General features: G+C 44.6%; 4 protein-coding genes across 4 annotated transcripts; 2 read left to right on the top strand and 2 right to left on the bottom strand.

The window, feature by feature from the left end:
- Positions 1–10,227: 10,227 nt before the first annotated feature.
- Positions 10,228–11,286, bottom strand: CCR75_007551 (uncharacterized protein; the record flags this gene model as incomplete). The annotated part of the gene is made up of 3 exons (XM_067965609.1): positions 10,228–10,935; positions 11,010–11,047; positions 11,121–11,286. The coding sequence occupies 3 exons, from the start codon at positions 11,284–11,286 to the stop codon at positions 10,228–10,230; spliced, it is 912 nt and encodes a 303-aa protein (XP_067823433.1).
- Positions 11,287–14,873: 3,587 nt separating this feature from the next.
- CCR75_007552 (uncharacterized protein) lies at positions 14,874–16,208 on the top strand (the record flags this gene model as incomplete). Its single annotated transcript, XM_067965610.1, has 1 exon — positions 14,874–16,208. One exon carries the CDS (start codon positions 14,874–14,876, stop codon positions 16,206–16,208), a length of 1,335 nt encoding a protein of 444 aa, XP_067823220.1.
- A 2,722-nt stretch (positions 16,209–18,930) lies between these two features.
- CCR75_007553 (uncharacterized protein) lies at positions 18,931–21,702 on the bottom strand (the record flags this gene model as incomplete). The annotated part of the gene is made up of 3 exons (XM_067965611.1): positions 21,357–21,702; positions 21,188–21,288; positions 18,931–21,054 (listed from the first exon to the last, which is right to left on the bottom strand). The coding sequence occupies exons 1-3, from the start codon at positions 21,556–21,558 to the stop codon at positions 18,931–18,933; spliced, it is 2,427 nt and encodes an 808-aa protein (XP_067823434.1). The 5' UTR covers positions 21,559–21,702.
- Positions 21,703–21,820: 118 nt separating this feature from the next.
- CCR75_007554 (uncharacterized protein) lies at positions 21,821–22,030 on the top strand (the record flags this gene model as incomplete). The annotated part of the gene is made up of 1 exon (XM_067965612.1): positions 21,821–22,030. The coding sequence occupies one exon, from the start codon at positions 21,821–21,823 to the stop codon at positions 22,028–22,030; it is 210 nt and encodes a 69-aa protein (XP_067823431.1).
- Positions 22,031–23,414: the final 1,384 nt, after the last annotated feature.

The raw sequence follows: 23,414 nt of genomic DNA, 5'->3' as shown, positions 1-23,414 counted from the left end.
GTGCCTTTATCGACACGGTATTCAAACTGCACGGTTTCCCCGTAAACTCGTCTCGGATGGAGATCCACGGCTTACGGCTGAGTTTTGGCAATCCGTGTTCTGACCTCTCGGAACACGGCTGACTATGTCAACTTCTGATCATCCAGAGACAGATGGTCAGACGGAACGCGTGATTCGCGTACTCTAAGAAATACTTCTTGGTTACGTCCAATCGTATCCGAATTGGAGCGAGTTTTTACCGATGGTCGAATTCGCCATCAATAATTCGGTGCATGCGTCTACAACGCATACACCGATCTTCGTGAATAGCTTACGCCATTCACGTATACCCACCCAATAAGAGGGATCCTCTAGCTTAAGGGGGGGGGGGGTGGACTCGCACGAGCAAATGCAATTCTGGATCATGCTCATCACGCGTCGTAGTTACCAATGACGCATATGATGTCGATGTCGAAACAATCGACATCGAAGATGAGAAAAATCATTGCAGTGCGCATAAAGCGCACTGAAAAAGACAAAACCAATGAGTCAGCAAAGGAATTTCTGATGACTAGATAATAGCTGTCCGTTTCGTACAGGATTCCATTGCCAACGCAGTGGACCGTCAGACACGGAACGCAGACAAACATGGAAGAGCAAACGTTCTTTCTTTTATAATTAATGACCCAGTACTACTCTCTACGGTAAACTTACCTAAGCGTGTAATCACTTACGTGGGTAGCAGTATATTACTACCCAAGTTCATTGGGCCTTTTCCGTGTACTACATCGCAGAGGCAATGCGTACACAATATAATTGCCACGTAGGATGACAACGCATCCTACGTTTTACGTTGGTCGGCTCCGCCGGTACCATCAGTACGCGGTTTCTTCCTGGACGGATCTGAAAACTCTTGTCAAGAATATCTAATAGATTCTTGTGCTCGCGAACCAGATTCACATACTGAATCTGAAGATTCTCATGTCGGATCCGAAGATCCTCGAAACCGCGATGAGCTGACGACAGCTCATCGCGAAGAGCGAGATAATTCCGTTCGTACTCCAAACAAGAGTACGCACTCTTGGAACGGTCTTCCAATCGTTCGATATGGTGAACCTGCACCGTCTGCTCTAATGAGCGTCGCTTACCGCGCTCGTGATCAAGTCCCTCCTCAAATCATGGAGGAAGCGATCGAGTTTGTCGATCTTCGACTCTAGATCCGACACATGGGTCAAATCTAATTTTCACTCATCCGCCACAACCATTGGTGGATTTTCACGGTGGTCAACGTTTCCTTGTGGTACGTATTCGAAACCACCGTGATGTTAAGGGGCAGCGAACGAGTTATCTTGCTCGCTGGCGCGGTTATCCACCTTCACATGACAGCTGGGAGCCTCATTCCCAGCCAGCTGTTTGTTGACGTTGAGGGCCTCGTCCGTCAGTATGACGAGACCCATCCGATGGATCAGAAGGTCCATCGAAAACACGCGCCCGTGGCGCATGTGAATCGATTGCGAAACGTCAATCGCATCGCGCATCTCGATAGATATGCGAGCCCTTCCCCAGGGCGAAGAAAAGGAATAGACATTCCCTTTTACTCGGTTCGTGTTGTCAACACAACACGGACAGATCATCCACGTGGCATGGAAGTCTTGCCTCACGTGACAACCGATGCAATTTATACTTTGCACCCGTTAAGGTTCGTTTCTCAATTTGAACGCGAATCGCGTTACGTCTTTGAAGCCAGGCTTCGCGTCTAATGCCTATGACATTCCGAATGAACGCGCTCCAGGCTTGCATAAGCGAGACTTTATCTCGCTTATTGTTGCCACTACACCATCGATGCTTAAAAACAGCATAGAGATAAAAAGCTTCCTCAGCGCGAAAGTTCTTCGCGCTGGGATCAATGCCATGCAGCTTTTTCGCAATAGATAAGGGGTATTTATTGTGAGGAGTTGTCTCTCCAGACAAGCTATTAATTAGCTGTTCTGGCAAAAGCCACGGCTTTTTCTCAGGAACAAGACGAGACATTTTAGTATCAAAGATCCCCTGAGTGGTACCCACTGAAGCAGGGGTACCACAAGAACTTTAATTATGATGGCTTACGCCATCGTCATCACCACGCATAGTGATATGTGCGAATGACGGCACGGGAGACGGTACTGGCGATCAGGAATCACCCTCATCGTCGGAACCGAACATGCTGTAGCGAATGCTACCAGCACGTCTACTCGGATGAGCCCCCTCATTCGAAGGCTTTTTGTCAGCCGCCTGACGATGATCAGGCGACTGTTCTGTTTTCCCCAAGTCGGCTATTTCGTCCGACTCGCATTCGTAGTCGACCTCCAAAGAGGTGTCGCATTCACGTGGTGTATCACCACGTGCACCCGCAACATTTAAAGTTGCGGGAGAAGATGACACAACGGCAGACGGAACGTCTGCCGCAAGAGACAATAATGCATAGCCTGCGGCTGCATGATTGCAGCCGAAGGCGCCGCACTATTTGCATACCGCATGGACTTGTTAGCCATGCGATAGAATAAAAAAATTAATGTTCTGACTAATCAACATCGTTTTTAAAAAAGTGGTCTTATAGTGACCACTCTACCCACCACTCTACCCAATGACATTCAGAGTGATTGTCGTTTAGGGAGGGGGTATGTAACGGGGTGTATCGTTACATGAAATTAACACTTGAAGGTTGTTGATTAATATATTATCTAAGAGGTAGATAATATTTGGAGAAATTTTTTTTACATAGTGATATTCTAGAAGCTTATCCATTTATAGATATAGACCATTCTATCTACTTTCTCCGCGGTCCAGTCAGCGCTGGACGCACGCAAAGAGAAAAAAAGACAATACTTTCAGTACATGTTTTGTAATAGCTTATAGTTAAGCTAGTATTAAGTAGATTGAAAACAAAAATTTAATCATATTAATACAGCTTTTAATCAACCCTCTTTAAAGCAAGTGTTTTAAAGAGAGTCTTCCTCTGCACGTTCTAGTGTACGTAAAGTGACGTGAGGCACCACTCGCACTGAGGCAGTGCGAACATTGCGCGTTGCGCCTAAGGTCTTAGACCTCCAACCTATACATTGCTTACAGCGTTGAAGCCAGGCCATAACAAGGATGAGATCATATTTCGAATCCAAATCAAGGACGAAGCCAGCGTTACACACTATCAAAGTCCAAAAACATTAAAAAGTAAGTTCAACGGAACTTTAAGGACAGTGACACGAGTCCCGGTCGCTAAGCAAAACAGTGATTCTTTCAATTTTATGCGATTTAAGCGCCTCAACATATTGTTGATTCTCGCAAGGGAAAGACGTCGAGCATAAATGCAAGGCGCTCCTGAGTCAATCAATTTGACCATGGCTTGTCAAAGCTCTTGTTAGTCGTCTGAGCGACTAACAAACCAGGCTTGACTAACGCCCCGTGCCATTACGCATCGAGCTACTTGGTGCTAGTTTCCAAGGGTGTGTTATTCCTGAGATACGTAAATCGGCACGTCTAAGTCCACCAGGGTATTCGGCCGAGGTGGCATTTCAGTAGTGACACTGTTGGTGGTTCGCCAGGCCATTTCGGGTCAAACCCTTTTAATGCACGTGAAGTGACACGTGATGATCACTGGACAAGAAAGTTGAGTTACACAAGTCCGCGTCGGATGTCGAATAAGACACCATGTCTGGCATATAACCAATACAGGCTGAAAAATCTGGGGACGTGAACGTCCCGTTTCTATGAGGCGTATTTCGAGACAGGGGAGACGCCAAGCATCTGTACGAACAATTTGATTCGCTTGTTAATGGTGTAACCGGTAACATCGAGGGAGGAATTAGCTTTGCAGTAATCCCTTCAGTACATGCTCTTTTTGAGCTGGACGAAATGTATGTTGGTAAGTTCCACCGAGCTTTGAAGGCTGGAACTTATCTGATATGGTGGTCATTCGACTAGGTATTGAGCTTAACTCATCATCGCTTCTGGATGAAGCCGTCCTGGAGGAGACATAAGCAGCACTTAGTGCGCGGAGTACATCATTGATCCTTAAAGATCTAGCGGATCCAAAATTTCCTAAGTTAAGGAATTTTAAGATGTAGTGTGTATTAGCCCATCATCTGTATTTGTCTGGATAGAGGTTTCCGTCATGAAATTGACTTGGCTCCTGGTATTGAAAAACTGTTTTACTCGACAGTAACCTTTACCAAAAAAACATTGTGACGCCAATAATGATTTCTTCCGTGCTCAGCACGAAGCTGGAATGGTCCGTGAGAGCAAATCTTCTCATTCTACACCGACATTTTGTGTGAAAAAGCCTAGTGGCAAATGACGCATTGTACATTCTTACAACGAGCTTATGGCTACCACGATACCTACACATACCCCCCAATCCTAGAAAGGATGTCCTTCGGAACAACATAATGGAATGCACGTTGTACAGTGCACTATTCTATGGCTATAACTAAGTGCTCATGAGAGCTAGTGATATTCTACTTAAGGTGATTAGCACCCCAAGCGGTATGCTGTGGGAGTAGCTGGTTATTCCGCAAGGGTTTTCCAATGCCTCGGCTACTAATAATTGCTAGTGACTTAAACGTCTCGTCCTCATCAAGGTAATGCACAGACTTTTTTAAGGCATTTTTGTCCAAAGTCGTGCGAAACAGGATCGGTCGGATGTGGAGAACCACATAAACCATTTGCAAGCAGTGCTCGAGTTCATGCTCACAACTAAATTGCATTCCAATGCCTCTAGATGCATTTTTGGCGCAAGAATAATCGTTTTCTTAGCGAGCATCATTGGGAAGCGAGACCTTAGAGTGAATTGCGCTAAATTTATAGTCATAATTGATTGGCCAGTTCCTAAGAAGCATAAGCGTCGTTAACTTCTTGCACAGATATAGCGATAATTACGCAGATATGGCTACCATTATCCGATCCCCTTAAAAGGATACGGATAAGTGCTGGACGAGAACCAGAATGATGATTTTGAAGCAGTTAAGGATAGTCTTATCCATGCCCAATTCTGGCTCTGCCAAATCCAAATTGGCCTTACATCGTCGATGCGGCCCATCGAATTTGCCATCGGTAGTGCTCTGTTACAAGCAGATATTGCTGGGCGCGAACGTGTAAGTGCGTTTTAGCCTAGACCGCAGAAACGAACTACTCGGCTCATAACGAATTGTTGCTTGCAATGAAGTATGCTCTTGTCAAATTCAGGCTTGGCTCTGAGCTGTTTGTGACGTATACAGATCGCGAGTCTTTACTCACTGCAACTGAGTCGCCCATCAATCACAGAGGATGGCTCGATGGTTTTCATTTTTCTGCCAAATACAAATTCGATGCAAGTACAACCCTGGTAAGCAGAATGCTTTGGCTGGTGCGCTATCACGCTGACCGGATTGTGAGCTTTCTCATCTAACGACTATAACATCACCTTATGCCAGGATGAATAGTGTGCAGCTCTGCTGCAAGCTCTAAAGAGCACTGATACGAGCTTTAAATTGTCGGCACGTTTGCATGCAAGGTTTTACATCAATTTGCTATCGATAACGACCTGTTGCTTTAATTTGCAAGGATGCTGCGGATTCTTCGTGCATCGTTGTTCCTCATGATAAGAAGTAAAAATTTCAAACTCTCAATAAGGCGTATGATACCAACCTCAGTGGCAATCGCGGGAGAGAAAAGACCCACGACTCGGTAAGCCAGAGATATTGATTGCCCAAGCTTTACAAATGGGTCAGCACATACGTTTGCACGTGCAAAACTTGCCAACGGGTAAACCCTCGGCTCATGCTATAGCGCCACTGGCCAGTTAGCCCGTACCCACATGGTGTTGGGAGTATTAGTATGAAATTTGTGTTTGGTCTACCAAACATTTGGTCGGAAGCACCGGCATAGTGGGCTTTGTTGACCAATTAAACAACAAGGTTCACTTAGCGGCTGGGCCGGAAATCATTGATGGCGAAGGTACAGCAAGCTCTTCATAGATCGCTTGTTTTGACGAAACAGTTTTCCTGTGACAATTGGCTCTGATCGAGACCTCGTTTCAAGGGTAAATTCTGGAAAGTGATCTTCGAGTGCTTGGCACTAGATTGAACTTGTCCACCGCGGACCGTCCGCAGACCGATGGTCAAACTGAACATATTAATTGCGTCATTGAAGACTTTCTGCGCAGTAAGTGTGCTGAGACACCAAAGCGCTGGAGCTCAATGCTCCTGATATTAAAGTTTGCTTAAATAGTACTGTGCATGTTTCTACAGGCTATACTCCGTTGCAGGTCAGCGGTCCCACGCACCCACGCGTTCCGTAAACTAGACCACTATGTTATTCCGTACTTGGTGGAAGAGACTTTTTGCGATAGGCTTGCCGCTATCAGCCTTTGTAACGTTCGAAAAAAGTCAGCGAGTTTTTCGCACCGCGATTTAGTTTCTAAAGGCATGTGAAAGACACAATGGCGGATAGCCAAGACAAAAATAAAGAACAAGTAGATGCCAAAGGCAGAAGTTGTATTAATTTTTGTGCGGTCGGAGACCAATTTATGAATACGTTAAGAGCCTACCTACTAACTTGGTTTCCGCGGTCGTGGTCAAGATGGGCCTATTCTGCAAGCTGCGTGCACACCCAGTGTACTACGTCGGCTTGCGAAAGCCACTTCGGGACCCTTCCACGTAGACTTAAAGGTGCTTGCGCCGAGATAAGCGGTCGTACCGCAGATTGCTGCATCCTCACCAGGATGTCCTGCTGGCTCTCTAAATGAGACTTTTGACGTATTAATGTTTAAAGGCGGGTTTGGACCGCGTCAAAAGAGCCCTCGATTCGAGCCAAGCCCTCGCGAAAAAGTTGCACCTCGTGCTTTAGAGCATCAAATGCTTCTACCGAGGTTTTGAACCCCTCCCGCGTTACTCGATAAGGGAGGGAGCTATCACTTTCACGTGGAGTAGCTTTTGAAGCGACGTCGTCGCAAGCACCAATACTAATATTTGGTGAAGTGGCTCGGGTACTCACTCCCCTTCCAAAAAATCTTGGGAGGCTGAGGTACCTCTTCGGCAAGATTTCCCGTACACCGATGATGTTTTTGAGCGCCAAGCTCAGGGTAAACTTCCGTCAGACGACGCTTGCACCAATAGAAGTGAAAATAGATGGACCTTCAGAGCCTCAGAGCGTTTTCGATCCATAATTGCGCGCGCAACCGGAACACTAAAGAGTTGGCTAGGCCTTTCTCTTTTTGAGGCATACGCGCCGAACGTCATTGGCCTTTGGCCTTAGGCTTCGCGAAATTGAAGCGAAGCTTTCCTCCCAAATGAGCATCAGCTACATCAGACAACTTTCTTATCGACTAGATGTTGCGGAGGTGGTGGGCCTGGTGGACCCAGTTCCCAAACAAAGCGTCGCTTTCGCTTTTTGACTCGTTTGGAAATCGAACGAGGGAATTTCCCTCATTTAGGTTACCGAAGCGTCACGGGCCTGATCACGCAAACGCGTCAATTCGCGTCATTTCATTGGGCGTTAGGAATCGCTGTTGAAGAGCATCGCGAGCATCGAGCTCCTCAGACGTCGTCGCCTTGGATCCGGAGGTCCAGGTGGTCAACCTGTGGCCCGTTACCTCTTGAAGATGCTCTTTCAAACTTAGTGGAGTGAATAGGTGTTCACTGTGAGCTTTTGCTTCTGCAAGGTCTACAGCAGCTTGACGATGATCTTATTCCTCCATGAGGATTTCCTGCACTTTCTCTTCATCGAGCGGGCTCGTAATTATGTTGGACTCAGGGTCTAGTGTCCTGCGCCATGCAGCTAATACATCCGCGGCACCACGTTTTGGAAGCGTATTTGGGGCCGGCCGATATTCGTCCACACGACGAGGCGTGTAGGTGCCGCGCTCCTTTCAACATTCTCTTTTGGAGTGTGACTTTCATAGTCCACCATCACATCATCGTTAAGAAAGGTGCGTAGAGTCTGTGACTCACGCTTAGTTGTTATTAGACAAAGCACTGCAAAACACAACCAAACGGTTAGCTGTATAAATTCCAACCTACAGAGAGGAAATGAATGGAATGTTGTCGCTAGGTGTCACCAGTCTGACTGGGGCACATTTTGGTTGGGGAACCGTTGTGGTGGTACATTTACTTTATGGATAAAATACCCGAATGTTCTATTCCAAGTAATTAATCACCAAAGCAGGGGTAACATATGTGGTAGCCGCCAGATTTAAATATGGCGGTCAAAATCTATATCTAATTTAGCTAGGATACGGTTTTGATTTTCAACTTACTTTAATATAGTTGAGTTACTCGTTTGATGTTTAAGCGTCTAGTGATATACTCTCGGGGACTAGTTGCCACCTGGTTCCACGAACCCCTGAATCCATTGAGCCAGGAGTCATTAAGCGGCAAGAATCGCCCAGGCTTGGCCTGAAAACAAATTACACAGAAGCAAAGCTTTTCAGAACAGAGAGTATGCCCTAAGCTTCCCATCAGAAGTCTCAAGTTTTTATAATCTCAACTTTTTTTGGACCAGCAGCATCTTCGAGCTTGTACAACTCACTGAGATGTCGAAACTATTAGTTTTATAGTACTAAGTGACTATCTGAGTCTATAAATTTTCCTCTGACTTAAGAAGCTAGGTAGATCCGCTATAGTGCGGATGGACACCTCGACATTGTAATGGACACACTTCTCTCTAAAGCCTTCAGTGCAAGCCATCGATCTTATAAATGACAAAGTAGCAAAATGCAAAGACGAAGAAGCTTGAAGCTTCAGAATCCTATGGCTCTTACCTATGTCAATAAAAGATTAAATTACCCTAGTGTGTTTAATGGTTAGCAACCAGAATGTAAGCATTGAGTGCTTTCTTCATCACACTATTTATACTGCGTGTTGCTCGCCTTAATTTTCTTCTGGAGGCCAGTGATCAAACAATTGACTTCACGACTGTATTTTGAGCGCTCTCGTGTCTTCTGACATCTTTTAGTGAGTCACGGGCTCTCCATTTTCCTTTAAACTGCTACGACCACACTCCGTCCGAGAAAATGTTTATGGGATTTGATTCCGCCACGCATTGGCGCGAAGACGACTCTCGGCGGGCACTGAGTCCGTTCATTAGATGAGGTGTCGTGAATGCGCTTTCAGCGTTACGAAGGAAATCGAAGTGTTTGGGCTCCAAATCATAGCTAACAGAGCATTTATACGTATAAAAAGTCTAAAATTGGAATCATAAAAAGCTCAATTCTTTATCAAAATAATGAGATGAAAAGATTAAATTATCTAATCAGCTATTGCGTGATGAGGTGCCTAATTTCTGGTGCATGTCTACGAAACGCCATCTATCCGGAAATTTGGGACCTCCATGTGTGCATCACGTTGTGAGGCCAAAATCTTGAATTAAACATAAAATTAGTGCTGCAAGACTCGAGGTAATAAAATGACTAAAGTTCGTGGCTCCGACCGGTGCGTAAAGTATAAAAAGTATCGTTTGGAATTTTTTACGAGTTTAAAAAGCTGTTCCATAAAATCCACAAAAGCAATAGCAGAGTCGTTTGATAGTCTTTGAACGAAAGCGAAAACTTTGATGTCTCCTAAAGCTCGCAGATGGGATTAAGGCTGTTGAGCTCGCTCTCTCTCGCGACAGAGATCTGTATGTGTGCAGGCCTTAATGACCTAATGTGAATGTATCCATGTGCATCACATCCACAAGGGATGGTCACAAATGTGCACCACACCGAGTGCTGGGTCTAATTACTATTATTTAGTAATTGACCATCCTCTGAAGTACCAAATGTACTTAATGGGGACTGTGTAACATTAAGGCAACTTTAGCCTGTTACAGATACAACGATGGAGTGCGTATCCTACTCAACGTTTTTGTTAACACGAAGGGTATCAATTGTCTACTCGATGCGATTCATGTCACTTGAATAGCGAGCAAAGAATAAAGCTTACAATCCGAATGAAACTTAGCTTTAGCTGTATATGTGAATCCAGTAGTGCATCTCATTGCAGCCAATTTATTTGATTTCTTATGTAATGATCGTGTCGTTAGCCTATCATGTGTTCCATTGCAGCTAGGTTGGGCACAAGAAGCACCACTTTTGCGATCTTCTTATTACATGGTCCTATGAAAGACATTTGGAGTCGACTTAGCCAGCTCTGCTTGTATCTGTAGATCATGCCATGGAGTGTGCTTCGCTCGCACTAGCATCGTATGAGTGTAGTATTTTCGATCCCATATGGACAACTTAGCCTAAAGCAGACCCATCTATGATTGCAGAAAGTCGAAGAGCTCATCTTCATCGGGATCAATAGTCAAACTTAATCGGCTCCAGCTCGTAAGGTCCAGTCCACCTTCATCCCTTTCAACAGCAATCATGGCCAATGGCTCCGGGTGCTCACAAGTAAAGTGGGACGAAGGCTCAGACACTAGAACTGGCTCTGGCTCGGGCTGGACGGGATAAAGGCGATCGCACGCTTGTTGGTTCTCTGCCTGTACGAATAGTGTATTCGCTTGAAAAAGACTTGATTCTTGCTCGTTATAGAATTTGCGGCCAGCAGGCTGTACCATAGCAAGGCTCTCCGTTCCGTGGTCCCACGAAAGGTCCGACGCAACGTCGTCATTGCACGTGAGTCGACGATCGTAGAAGATTGCTCCCTCCTGCCTCTGTATCATGTTTGGACTCGGCAATTCTACCAATGCCTTGTCTTCGCATTCTGGCACCTCCCTCTTCTTCCATGCTTGAAAATCTTTCATGCATTGATTAGCACGATTTGTCGCTTTAATACTGTCAGTGCTTTCACTGTCCGGATGCCGTACATGTTTGGAAGTATCTTTCGTACTTCGTTTTTTCGAATTCGCACTAGACGTTTGAAGTTCAGGACGAGAGCGTTTATAGCCGATTCGATACTTTTGGAGATGGGACTTGATATGCTCTGTCGTTACTTTCTCTGTCTGAATTTGACTCTCCATTATCTAGAATTACCATGGAAAGAGCTAATAGTTCAGTTTGTGGGCTCGCATATACCACAAGAAGCAATTGGACGTACATCGAGAAGCGCTCTTGGAGACGCCATCTTGACCCCCACTGGTTTGAAAAGAGTATCACAAAAGCTTTAAAGATTCGTCACCTATTCAAGTGACACCTTTAACAAACGTACACTCAAAGACTGCCGATACAAAACTCATATGCAGCTCCTCTGTCCATAGAAGTCTCTTTGGCTTGCGTTTAGCTTCATTGGTAGGCCCCTTTTGTATCCATTTTGGACTCGTAGAATTTGGGTCCGACTCTGGTGAGTTGATGACGTCCGGTTTGCTTGAATTCATATTTAAGCGCCAGGAGTGATTATTGATAGTGAATGGCTTTCTAAAAGGCTCAGCTTACTGCTGCAAGTGGATCACCATTACAGTTAAGCCCACTCACTGACAATTTCGGCCACAAGGCAAGTACCGGTAAATAGATATAGCCATCCGGGAGATGCGAGGATACAATCTAAAGGCTTAAGATACCTTACTTTTGGCGGGTCGAATCTTGACGTCCTTAAGCAAACTTTCCTTTTTCACGGTTTCTGCTCACACCTGTGTCAGCACATAGAATTGATAGAAGACTCGGAATGATTTTTTCTTCTGCCTTCGACTTTTTCCTGTTACCACTGCCTAGTCATCGCACGCCTATTATTCTAGATCAAGCTAGAGCGTAATAGTCAATCTAAGTCAGGAATTTTTAAGCTACCAATATATTAGAAACCTTGCTAAAACTTGCTTTAAAGAAAAAGCAACATTGATCATTACGAGCGAAAATAAGTCACGACCAAATAGATTGAACCACGTGCGAATGGGTCATGTTTCGACTACTGTGCTACGCGAAATGATCAGCATTTGAATTTATCAAAAACCTGGAATAATATGCTCGTTTTCAAATAGAGCATACAAAAGTGATGGCACTCCAATACGCACACCTATCTACAAGCATACCTACATGTCAGCCTAATTTGACATACATTTATTGACAAGATGATACTATTTCCTAAAAGAAATATCAATAAACGTATTCATTCGCTGCACGCCTACTCGACCAGAAGTGTAACAGAATTTCGAGTTTCAACAACGACCTCCGCGAGCCACACAAACGAACTCCGCTGTACAATACTTTAAGCTGACCATATTCCTATTTTCAAACTTGTCCTTCGAATTACTTTTTTAACTGAAGTAAAACGTACTGCACTGGAAACAAAGAGATTCGTTATTTCCGGGTGCCGCCAACCGATAATGCGTTCGTTACGTCCCCTATTAAATTATCGTAGAGCTGTGTTCGCAATGATTGCCTACTTCATGGTTAAAATGAGAGCGTAAGTAGACCAAGAGCGCACATTTATGGTTTCATGAAGCGGAACACAGCCAGCAAGGCGAAAGTCAAGACCTCTTATTATAGAACTAGATGGTGAGTGCACTTGCTTCGTCAAAAATTATAGAAATTAGATGCGAGTGAGATAAGACAAGCAATAGAGAGGCATTACGAGAATGCTTCAAATACTGTATACCGCTGCAATGACAACAAGGTACACTTTAAAAGACATTAGCTGGAAGCAGCCATGTTTAAGAATCTGCATTATTATGAAATCTTGAACGTATTGTTTAGTGGCGCATTACCCGGCACAACTATTCTCCAATTGTAAAGCTTACCTGATGGCAGATGTAATTCTTATTATGTTATGTCAGCAGCAATTCTTAACCAGCAACCAAAGATTGGTAGGACAAACTTAAATGTCGTGAGCAATGACAATTGCCAAAAGTAGGAGGGTATATAAATTGGCACCTCAAACAAGTTAGCTTGGTTAAGTTATTTAGAACTTTTTTTCATCATTTGTATAGTGAAGCATCATACGTGGAGCGTACAGCGGTTTAAACGCCCATACCTCAATGAGGTACTGTCAAATTAGATACACTTTCAACGTGTTTTCGTTTTGACAGATAATTACAATCGTGAACATCAGCAGCGAAATACGTATAGTATACCTATTTACAGATACTTTACAAGGCCCAAAACTGTAAATACGAATTTATACAAATGTACCAGTTCATGGATCCAAATTCCATGCCGCTTCAAAACATGGTCAAGCTGCTAAAATGCTTTATATGCATGTAGGCCAAGTCTTGCATCTTAAGTAATCAAAGCATTTCGGTTACCACCGCCTCCTCGGTCGTCTCAAACAGAAACTCAACTCGTGGGATGTGCGACAGCTAGTTGACAACGTAAACTGCCGCGAAACAAGCTGGAGATAAAGGGAAATTAGCCCCACGCATACGAAGCGACAAACTGTATCGGTGCAATATTTGCTACGATATGCAGAGCTTTCGTATTACACAGCTGCATAAAAATGAGCTGGATGGATTGCGCAGCAAACGTTACTTCTCGCAAATTACATATCGATTTAAGTACATAAATGCTGCCTAAAAGAAGTGCAAGACTGTTTTCAATAAACAATAAAGCTCTAGCTTCATTAAAGGAAAAATATACGGAAGCTTACACCTTAGTTTTTCTGATCTTAATGCAAAGAGTTAAAGCTCAACATAAAACAAAGCACGTTTGATTTCCACTCATCACCGAGTCTTTATCGAGAGCCGCTTCTACAAGAAACGTTATCAAAATCAAGATAGGCGAAAGAGCAATCTCTCCCCAGCTTTGTTTCGTTTTTATAGGGCTGTCCTTTTCAAGCTCAGCGGCAAGATGCGTAGTGACACTAAAACTCTGGCCCTTCTTAATCAACAAGCTGACATATTTATCCCCAAATTAAGGACAATCGCACACGTTTCTCTGTACTTGACAAAAACGGAGCATCAAGCACTGATGTCACCACCGCTTTGTCTTCCGTAGGACTGAAAAACGGAAAAAATGTAGTTATTCAATATAATATTGCTTAAGAGCCGGATTTGACCAATGACATTCTCAATAATATTGACAACATTATAAAAACACAGGTTGGTTTGAAGTAAAGGTGAGCTTTTAAAGTCAAGTAAATCACGAGGAACTCGGTTGGTGCATAAAATTCCAGAATTTTAAGGTTTAAAATCCTTGGTGCCGACGTCCATCTCGTTCCGCAAGACACCAAATTATTGCAATTTAAGTCGGCACATGTGATATATCATCCTGTCTAGATGCCTCACTAATACTAAACGCAAGTCAAACAATAATTCTTGAAATGATCGCAATGTAAGCACTGAATCTCTCACCATCTTTTTCAAAAAAGTATAAACGTACAAAACTCAATCACAAAATACAACTCTCGACCAGAAACTCGAGTCAATCAGTAAAAGATCGTCGCAAAGACGTCGTACAATTTCAGGATAGTGCAGATACTACTGTCCACAGTCGACGAGCCTCGAGTCCCGTCGCAAGGAGCACAAAAGAACCACTTGTGTCGTTTGCAGAGCGGTGCTTTACCTGCTCTCTGCGATCTTCCCGCCACCTGTGCGCGGTACCTTGAACAGCAGGTTTCCACACCTGCCTCTCTCGCCTTCTTTCCGGAATTCCGCAAAATATCACGGAAGACAGAAGGGTTCCTCGCTTTTACCAAACCTGGCCACTCTCTTGCTCATCAAATCGAAACACGCACTCAATTGCAACTTTCTCAAAGCTTTTTCCTATTTATCAGACGACAAAGGTCGTAGGCAACATGGAAAAAACAAAAAAAAAAAACAAGCCGCTCGAAAAACTTGCCCCACTCATGACACCAAAGACGTGCCACTTGGTTTACAAGCACTTGCTAAACCAATAGCTAAAATAAACATGGTCAAGGACTTGTGCCTTGCCCTTTCAAAAATCACGTCTCCCAAGACCTCCCTTACCATCCCACCGTCATCCTTTACTGACAAGCAGGCAGTCCCCCAGTTGCCACTCTCCGATTTGCCGCAAGATGCGCGTAACATCGGATCGTCCGACCGTGCCGTCCTTCACTCCGTCAATCGAGCCACGTCGAGTACAGCTAAGCGACTACGAGCTCTTGACACGCGTCCAGCGCGTCAGTGTTCCCGACACGAATCTTGATCTCGACCACTTGTCGTCGTCACGAGGATGGAAACGCGTCCGTGGATGCACGCACGGCACACACGTTCGCATACACTCTTCAAACAATCCACACGAGTGTCGCATTGTGGTTAAAAGTGAGATTTCCGCTCCAGCTTCGGAACTCTTGTCGCTCTTGCGGTCACCCACAGAGAGTGAAAGCAATGCCTTATTGCAAGCTTTATATGGCTCGCAATTTATCTACAGCTCGGTCATTCACGCCATTCCGTGCGTCGAAAGACGCGTATTGTCGTCCCCAAGGTCGCATTCGACTACCCAACTACTTGGTACGCAACAACTTACAGTCCGAACAATTACTTTTGCTCATAAGAGCCGGTTCGGGTCGTTCCGGCAACAATCGTCACGAACTCGCTTAAAGCAACACCACAAGAACGAACAGGGTTGTTTTGTCGATTTAGTAACCCCTAGACCTAATGGATTTCAACTGGCTTTCTGTACGCTCGAGGCGGCGGACATTTTGGCCGGAAAAGCACCGGCTGACCGCGTCGTGACACTCCATCCGATTTCGGGATACTTGGTGGCACATCCGAAGCCGCACAAGCCCGAGACGCTTGAAATTACGTTCCACGCCGTGTTTCCTGGGACCGTTCCCGGTGCCTGTGACTCGCAAGTGGCCCACGCGCGCCTTGTGTGTATTGGACGAGGAATTGGACGACTCGAAAAAGTGCTCCGTCGACGACGTCGTTTTCGACGACATCAGCGTACAGTACAAGGGCGGGTGTGGCAACTGTTGTTACACCCTTTTCGAGGATTAGGGCTCGTGGCCTTTCATGAAGGGATTGATCAAGGCACGCACCATAATTGGCATTGTATTGTCTGTACGCGATCGTTTCTACCGACACTCCGTAAAAGCTGGCGACGCTGTGATTTGTGTGCGTATCGAATCTGTGCCGAGCCACCGTGTTGTGCAGACGAGCACGTGACAATCTATAATCGCTACGTTGCGCCATTGCTCGTGTGTGCACGATGCCGAGAGTGCATTGGGGAACGGGAACGAAGTAGTGGACAGTTTCGAGGAGGCGCGGAAGAAGACGTGTGTTATACGGGAGTGACCTTGCGCTTTATGAGCCCACCGGAGAGTGAGCTTGAGCCCGAGAGCGAGCGAGATCCATCGGGCTTAAGCCTTGATCGCTATCGGCAGTCCAGTGATGGAATCGAACAATAGTATTGGGCATCGCGTGGGTAGAAAATTGTTTGAAATAATGCCGGTGGGGGACAACAATATGGTACAATATTGAATTGCAGTAATAATTTGCATTTTCTTGGTAGTTACTTAAGAAAAAACCAAGTGGATAACTCTAAATCTGACTAGATATAGCACATGACTTATTTAATCAATTTTTGTTTTGTGGATTGGTTATAATTCAATAGTTTCGGAGGTCTTATTGTAGCAAGTGACTAAAACTGGTCATAGATGACCATGTATTATCGAGCAAAACACGTCGAAGCCAATGCTCGTACGAAGAATAGCAGAGTCAAGACGCGCTATTATTGCTACTGCGGCTTTTTTTCGATCAGCAAATTCCTTGCCAACACAATCAATCGACCACCTTCACATTTGCAATTGCTCAACCTTTTTTTTCTTTTTGAAGCAAAAAATTAAACTATCCGACACTTCATTTGCTAACATTTCATTCCGAATTATACTCCTACCACTGTGCGCAAGAGATCCGTAAAGAAAGTTGCGATGGTTTATGGTCCGCATGACGTTTTGATTTAATTCATTTATTACATTAAATATACGCAACAGGAAGACTACTTTTCCTATACTCTTTTATCATCCATGTGGCCATAGTGATAGAAAAACTCGCTTACAATAAAAGACGCAACTCCAATTGTGCTTCCACTTCTAGCAGCGTAGCAATAGATTGCGGCGTCTTCTCTTCTTCCCCTCGAACCTCAGCGTCGCTGCTTAAGAGTTGTTCAGGGATGAGATAGCTTGCGAACTTAGCGTGTTTATAAATTCCCAGATTCATTTGCCGTCGCCCTTCCACCAGTTCAACCAGACGTTCTTAATATATATTTCTCTTGTTCCACGACAAGCGCACAACTTATTTACTCCAACTGTGGCCATGCCGTTGAAAAAAGTCGGGCAAAAACTCAAGTAGAATACAAAGTCGTTTAGATACAGCGTGCCAATGCAATTGTTACCATTGTTCAAGCGGTGCGACAGCCACGAAAAGAAATTGGAACACATGCAGGGAAGATGCTGGTCAAATTAGCTAATAGATGCACCAGAAGCGGATCAATTGAAGAAGATCCAACTTTACAAACACCGATTGTCTGCTCAGTGCTCATTTCGAGACTGAATGGGTTTCGGAATCTGACGCAAGTGTCATCAAAAGGAAGCCAGCTGTGTTTCGTCAAGTATTGATTTCAAGTTATTCTACGATCCTATCGAGCCGGTGCGAAGATCAGACTAACGCTGAACAACTGGCATTACGTGTGTAAGGTATCGAGGCTCTTAAAAACGCTGGAGTCTACTGAACCCTGGCACGTCTCGTTAACCGATGATTCTGAACACCAACCTTAAAAAAAATGATGACTTTAAAGCACTCGTTTTGAGCCGCGTTTCATTCAATTACTCCTACACGCGCAAGCAACTATGTGTCATTTCATGAAAAGAGAACGTCGTGCTGTTTAAGATATTAGTGTTACGTCGTGACGCAATAAAGTCACGTTAAGTGGCGAGTGCGTGGATTCGGTGCAGTCGCCTGACAATCGTACTGACTAATTCATGGAATAAAAACGTTCGAAAAAAAAAAAAAAGACTGACGACAGACCCACGACTACAGAATGAAAGGCTTCCTACGTTCGAATTTCTTAAGGTTTCAAGAAAGGTCGATCTTTTGTGTAAGAGAGTGGACTGGCAACTCGTTGTTCTCGTGGTAGTCGCGACGACACAATGAAGCCACGTGCTCTGGACACTACAAAGACGATACGCGATTGAAAAAACACAAAACACTTTCCATATGCAACACTCGGCCATTCCATCGCAAGCAATTGAACTTCATCAAGATGCATCGAGTCATTTAGTTTTCAATTCACCGACTCAATCGAACGGCTTGAAAAAAAGACACGAGAAACACACGTTCAATTATGCCATTGAAATGGTTTCGCAATTACTATCACGGTAGTACCACGGACGAAATGACAACAAAGACAAAACGACGACCTCATCATAGCTTTCGAGCTCGATTAAGGTTGCGTACTGCGTCCAAGGGACAACAACCGCTCGAAAACGCAATTACATCTTGCAAAATCAAAGACCAACGTGGTCTTTCCATAACCATTGAATCACATTGTCGTGTCACGCTCGACACGATTTCGTATCCATTACAACACCCTTTAAAAGAATCAACCCTTCCAGTCTCGGTGTATGCGTCACTTTCACCAACACATCGTGATGTACGACCTTTTCGATTTAGCTCACGACGAGTAGTATCGCAGGATCAAAGTTCCCAATCGTCACGAGAGTCACATCCGTCAATTATATTCATTGACTGTCCCCCATAAGGAACTACGGTGTTCTCTTCGATCCGCTTTCCATGCGTGGATAAAAAGTTGTAATTACCAACGTCGTGTGTTGTTACCTGTTTACAAAAAGCTCCAATGGAAGAGCTCAATAATATCGAATCGCAACGAAAAAAAAGCATAAGCAGTTTACTAGTCAAATGATTTTTCTTCCAAGCATTGTTTTTTTTAAAAAAAAAACTCCCGTCTACTTTATCAAATATATAGATATCCTATTGTTTCAATGAAAGTGCTACATTGACCCAAATTATCCTAATTAAAAAAAATACCTCGTATAAGTACCCAATCCAATCCAAAGAGTCCCAATTAAATCCTACCATTGTCTACTTGTCCAAACCGCAAGAAAAAACAAATCAACTCGACACTCCTGCCAAAAAGTCGAGCGCAAATTCATGATAAAATGCTTGCAGGGCCTCTTCCTTTCGAGACGTGTCGACCAAAACCGCGCTCCAATCAATCGAATCTTCCGCAAGCACTTGCACAACCTTGTTTTCATCTTCCATGGCACCAATCCATGCCAATGTCAATCCAATCAATCGGGCCGCTTTGCCATTCTCACGTAAATGGGGCGTCATAGCCATCAACTCACTCACTTGGAAATACTTTGCCACGATCAAAGGTGCGACCATAACACTCAAGTACTCAATACTCTTGGGCACATCAATTTCCATCTCTTCCACGCTCTCCAACACTTCCTTCCACGCTCGTTTCAATGTCTCACGCGTAATAATCTCATACTCAATTAACCCCATTACCAACTCGGCCATTCCCGCTCGTTCCTTCTCGCCTCGTTCTAAACCAATTCGAATCAATTCACTCGGAATCACGTCATACCACATGGTCGCGTTTAATTCTTTCAAACTTGTACACATTTCAGGACAATCTCGTACATTAATAAATTCATCCACAAGGGTCTGGAATTTCCATACAAACATTTCTCGTGTCAATGTTTTCATTTCCTCTCCAACACGTAATGGCAACAATTCCTCATGACGAATTGCTTCCTGTCCAAAAATCGACGCACTCTTGCTTCGACCACGCTCATTTCGTTTCAATTCAGTTGCTTCTTCACGAGAACTCAATGTCGTTAAACTGTGTACAAGAGGACGTGAAACTTTCAACACTGTTGGCATTCGATCCACAACACTGCGCGGTTTCCATCCCTTCGAGCGCGCTCCACTTGTCACCGTCTCCCATCCATCGGCATCACAAGACTTTACAACAACATCACACGATGCCATACCACGTACCTTTCGTTTGTCTTGCGTTTCCTGCATGGAATGACTCCGTTGATATCGTGTTGTGTGGCCACCACGACTTGCACGTTCCTTGACTCGTTCTTCGCGTGCAATTTCCGCATGCACTTGGGCTAACGTCATGGCTTTAATTTCTTTTCGACGAGGAATCCAACGATTCTTTCGTAATTCCAAGACTTCTTGCAATAAAAAACGCACCCGTGTCGACAGCGTTTCAGTTTCACGACTATACTGCTTTAAACGTGTATAATACCCTTGAATACACACTTTCTCGGCGTGGTCGTGAGCTTGCAATTCCAACACAGCGCCAATCGTTCGCAATAAATTGCACAAACACTCGAGAGCGTCTTCATCCCGCGTCTCCGTCGTTGTATTTCCGCCCAAGAGCGTGCCAATACATTGATGCATGATTCGAGAACTTAACATACGCTGTTTAAACAACTCACCCACGAATCGTATATGGCCCAACGATGCCCGTTTAAACAGTCTTTCCTTCTCCTGATCGGCATTTGTTAATGACAAGAATTCGTGTCCACCTGGACGTTTGTGTTCAAATTCTTCTTGACAGTGTTGCAACAAGAGTTTTCGAAACAATTGATGCGTATCTCGCACGTGGTCTGTTGTCTCCATCGCAGGCATGGCCGTGTGCGCCAGTTTGGCACATAATTCCGCGTACATGGTGGCAAAGTGCCATTCCATTTGTGCTTTGGCAATCACGAGGGGAATCACGCCTTTCAATACGTCGATATTTCGCACCGCGACGTGAATCAATTGATTTGAAAGAATTTCAAATTTCTCAATCGAGAGTTTGTTTAAAATCGCCTTGATTTGTTTTAACGACGACTCGACGGACGAGGAATCGATGGGAGTGGCGAGACGACACGATGGTTTCCAACGTGTGGCGTCGTTGATGGAGAGAGGCACACAGTCTTCGAGAGCAGGGGCTGTATCGAGTGGAAACGAGCGTTTGGAGCGCGTCTTGGGGGTACGGTCTTCTTGTGGTCGAGACGAAGAAGTGGTGCGGTTGAACAACGTCTTGGTGGCATTCTCGGCTGCTACAATGGTGTTTGCAATGCTTTCGGGGATACGACAGTGCTCTTTTGCGGGTTGTAAGTGAACGAGTTGCTCGATTGTATAGAGAAGACGTGATGTTGGTGGTTCGAAATGAGAGGTTGGAGCGGCTATGGAGGCTGGAGAAGTTATGGAATTTAATGAGTTGGACTGGAATATAGCGTTGGATTCCCTTGCCAAGGTCCTCGGTTTCGGGTTCGGACGCATTGGACGACGAGGTCGAGGTCGAAGACGTCTCGAGTGTTTTAATTGTGACGTTTGGGGGCTCCTTGTGGGTAGATACGGGTGCTATGGGAAGCACGGGTGTTGGAAGAAGTGGCTTGGTTTTTGGATCAGTTGTCGTTGGGGGTGGCACGTTCTTGGTAGGAACTACGGGGGGAGACACTGCATGGAAGTGAGAAATGGTATAAAAGTGCGGTTTAATCAAGGGTTTGAATACGGAAACGACGTACAAGAGGGTACAAATGGCTTGGCAGAGCGTTTGAGTTGACTTTTCTGGCCAATTGGTGCGACTACTGTGTGTTTTGACGGCGTGAAGACAGGAGCCGCGGTATTAAAGATAAATGCCGCGGCTGTTGGACGAAGATTTGATGGAATGGGGGAGCCACTGCGCTTTGTCTTGACGTCGTATTGGTCGGCTTTTGTGGTGATCATACTACGTGATCGATGACAAGCTTGTACTGCGTTCAATACCCGAGCGTGGAAGCAATAGCGGCACGTAAAGGAAGCACGAAGGTGCTCGTGCGGAGAAGAATGTTTGGTGGTGGGCGTGCACGCTAGTACACGGCTCGGATTGGCTAAAAAGGCAGTAGGGATAAAAACGGACAATGCAACAAGGAGGTGTGTGGACCACACACAATTACGCATGTATTAACATATAGAGGGACGATTTTACGGGGGACAGTCGATATAAATAATGGAAGGGTACGGCGAACTTAACGTATCCACAACTTCTTCCGGTGGCACGGAGCGGCTCCATCCGGCATTTTCGTGGTGTTTTTGGTGGTACGAGAGACCATGGATGGTGAATCTCCGGCGAGGTTTGTGTAAACGGGATGCCTTTTCTTTTGTAAATGCCGCGTTGGCGTCGTTTAAGTGGGTGGGATTATTCGGATGCCTGTTGTGACCTCGTGTGGTCCACTCCATTAAAGGCTGCGGCTCGTTGTGCGATGACTGCAATTTTGTAGCGTCATCTGCACTACGGCGTCTGTGAAGCCACTTGAGAGGCATGTGCGTGCTTACTTTTGGCACTTGTGATCAAGACGACTGGTTCTCGAATGCAGTGTCGAAACAACGAGGACGTAGTGACAGGGATAGCACTCGTTGACTTGATTGCCATTGTTCTTTCGAACATGTCTAGACTATACCGTCGTGTCAAAGCTGTTTCTTGGTAAGATCTAGAGAGCTCTCGGAACTCTATATGAGGTGCTTCGGACGCCAATTCGTTGATGTGTGTGTATACTGTGATAAAGAATGTTTCGTGTAAATCCAATACTTTTGCACACCATACGGAAAAAAATTGCTTATTTTTTACGGTTTTACGCACGAATAAGACAATTGATATATTCTAAGGTGTTCGAAAAGTATAGCACGGTTTTGCAAAACGAAGGCCGTGAATATCTCGTTTTGCCAAGCACAAGGGCAAAACCGCCGTTTTCTAAGGTATTGTGGAAAAAAAACAATGCATTGATTACGAACTTACCCTTTCTTGATAAAACGGATGGTACCCTGAGAATTGTATTATGTATAAACGAGTAGCGAACTTCGCTGATGCGCAAAGCCTAATTTACATAGTAAAGCTCATTAAAAGAACCGCGCGTTTCCAATAATTGGATAGCAGCTCCGATTCTTTGAATCAAAACTGACAAATAGGACTGTTATTGCCACTGCCACACCATTGCATTTCTTTTTGCAAAGGTCCAATTTCGAGGCTGTGGTCATAAAGAGCCAATACTTAATGAGGCAATACAATTGTCAAGGAATTCCGATTATTTGCTGCAAGATTCACCTGGTTCCGCCCTTCTGGTTTAATGTTTTTGACTGGACTTTGCACACCCATATGGATAAACCCTTTCTCTTTGCAAGTCTTGATTTCATTCTTGCCTGAAGCTGTCTAGCGTTCTCCACAGCACCATTTTGGCCACTCCATTTACATTTAAGATCTTCAAATAGAATTTGGCAAAACTCCTAAATTTGACAAAACGGTCATAGCTGCGCGAGTTAGAACAAAGTCAGTAAGAAAGACTTGACACTGAAAAGACCGACGGAAGTACGGACGAGAATTGCCTTCAATGGAAGTATGAAGTTATGACAACATAGTGCCGCGAAAAGCGACGATAAAGTTATAGTTCCATTTGGGTATAAGCTGCTCCAAAAAGAGTTTTTTTTTTCATTTTCGTCCCAAAACAGTAAATTATTTGAAGTCGTACATTTCTCCAGCAATCCATTCTGCGATCTGAGAAGAAGAATGTGCCCTTTTGTGTCGCTTTACGAACTTCATGTCGAGTTGT

The sequence above is a fragment of the Bremia lactucae genome, linkage group LG13, assembly GCF_004359215.1.
Source record: "Bremia lactucae strain SF5 linkage group LG13, whole genome shotgun sequence".
NCBI classification, from domain to species: domain Eukaryota; phylum Oomycota; class Peronosporomycetes; order Peronosporales; family Peronosporaceae; genus Bremia; species Bremia lactucae.
The sequence above is the reverse complement of the archived record's forward strand: the minus strand, read 5'-3'. Positions and strand labels throughout refer to the sequence as shown.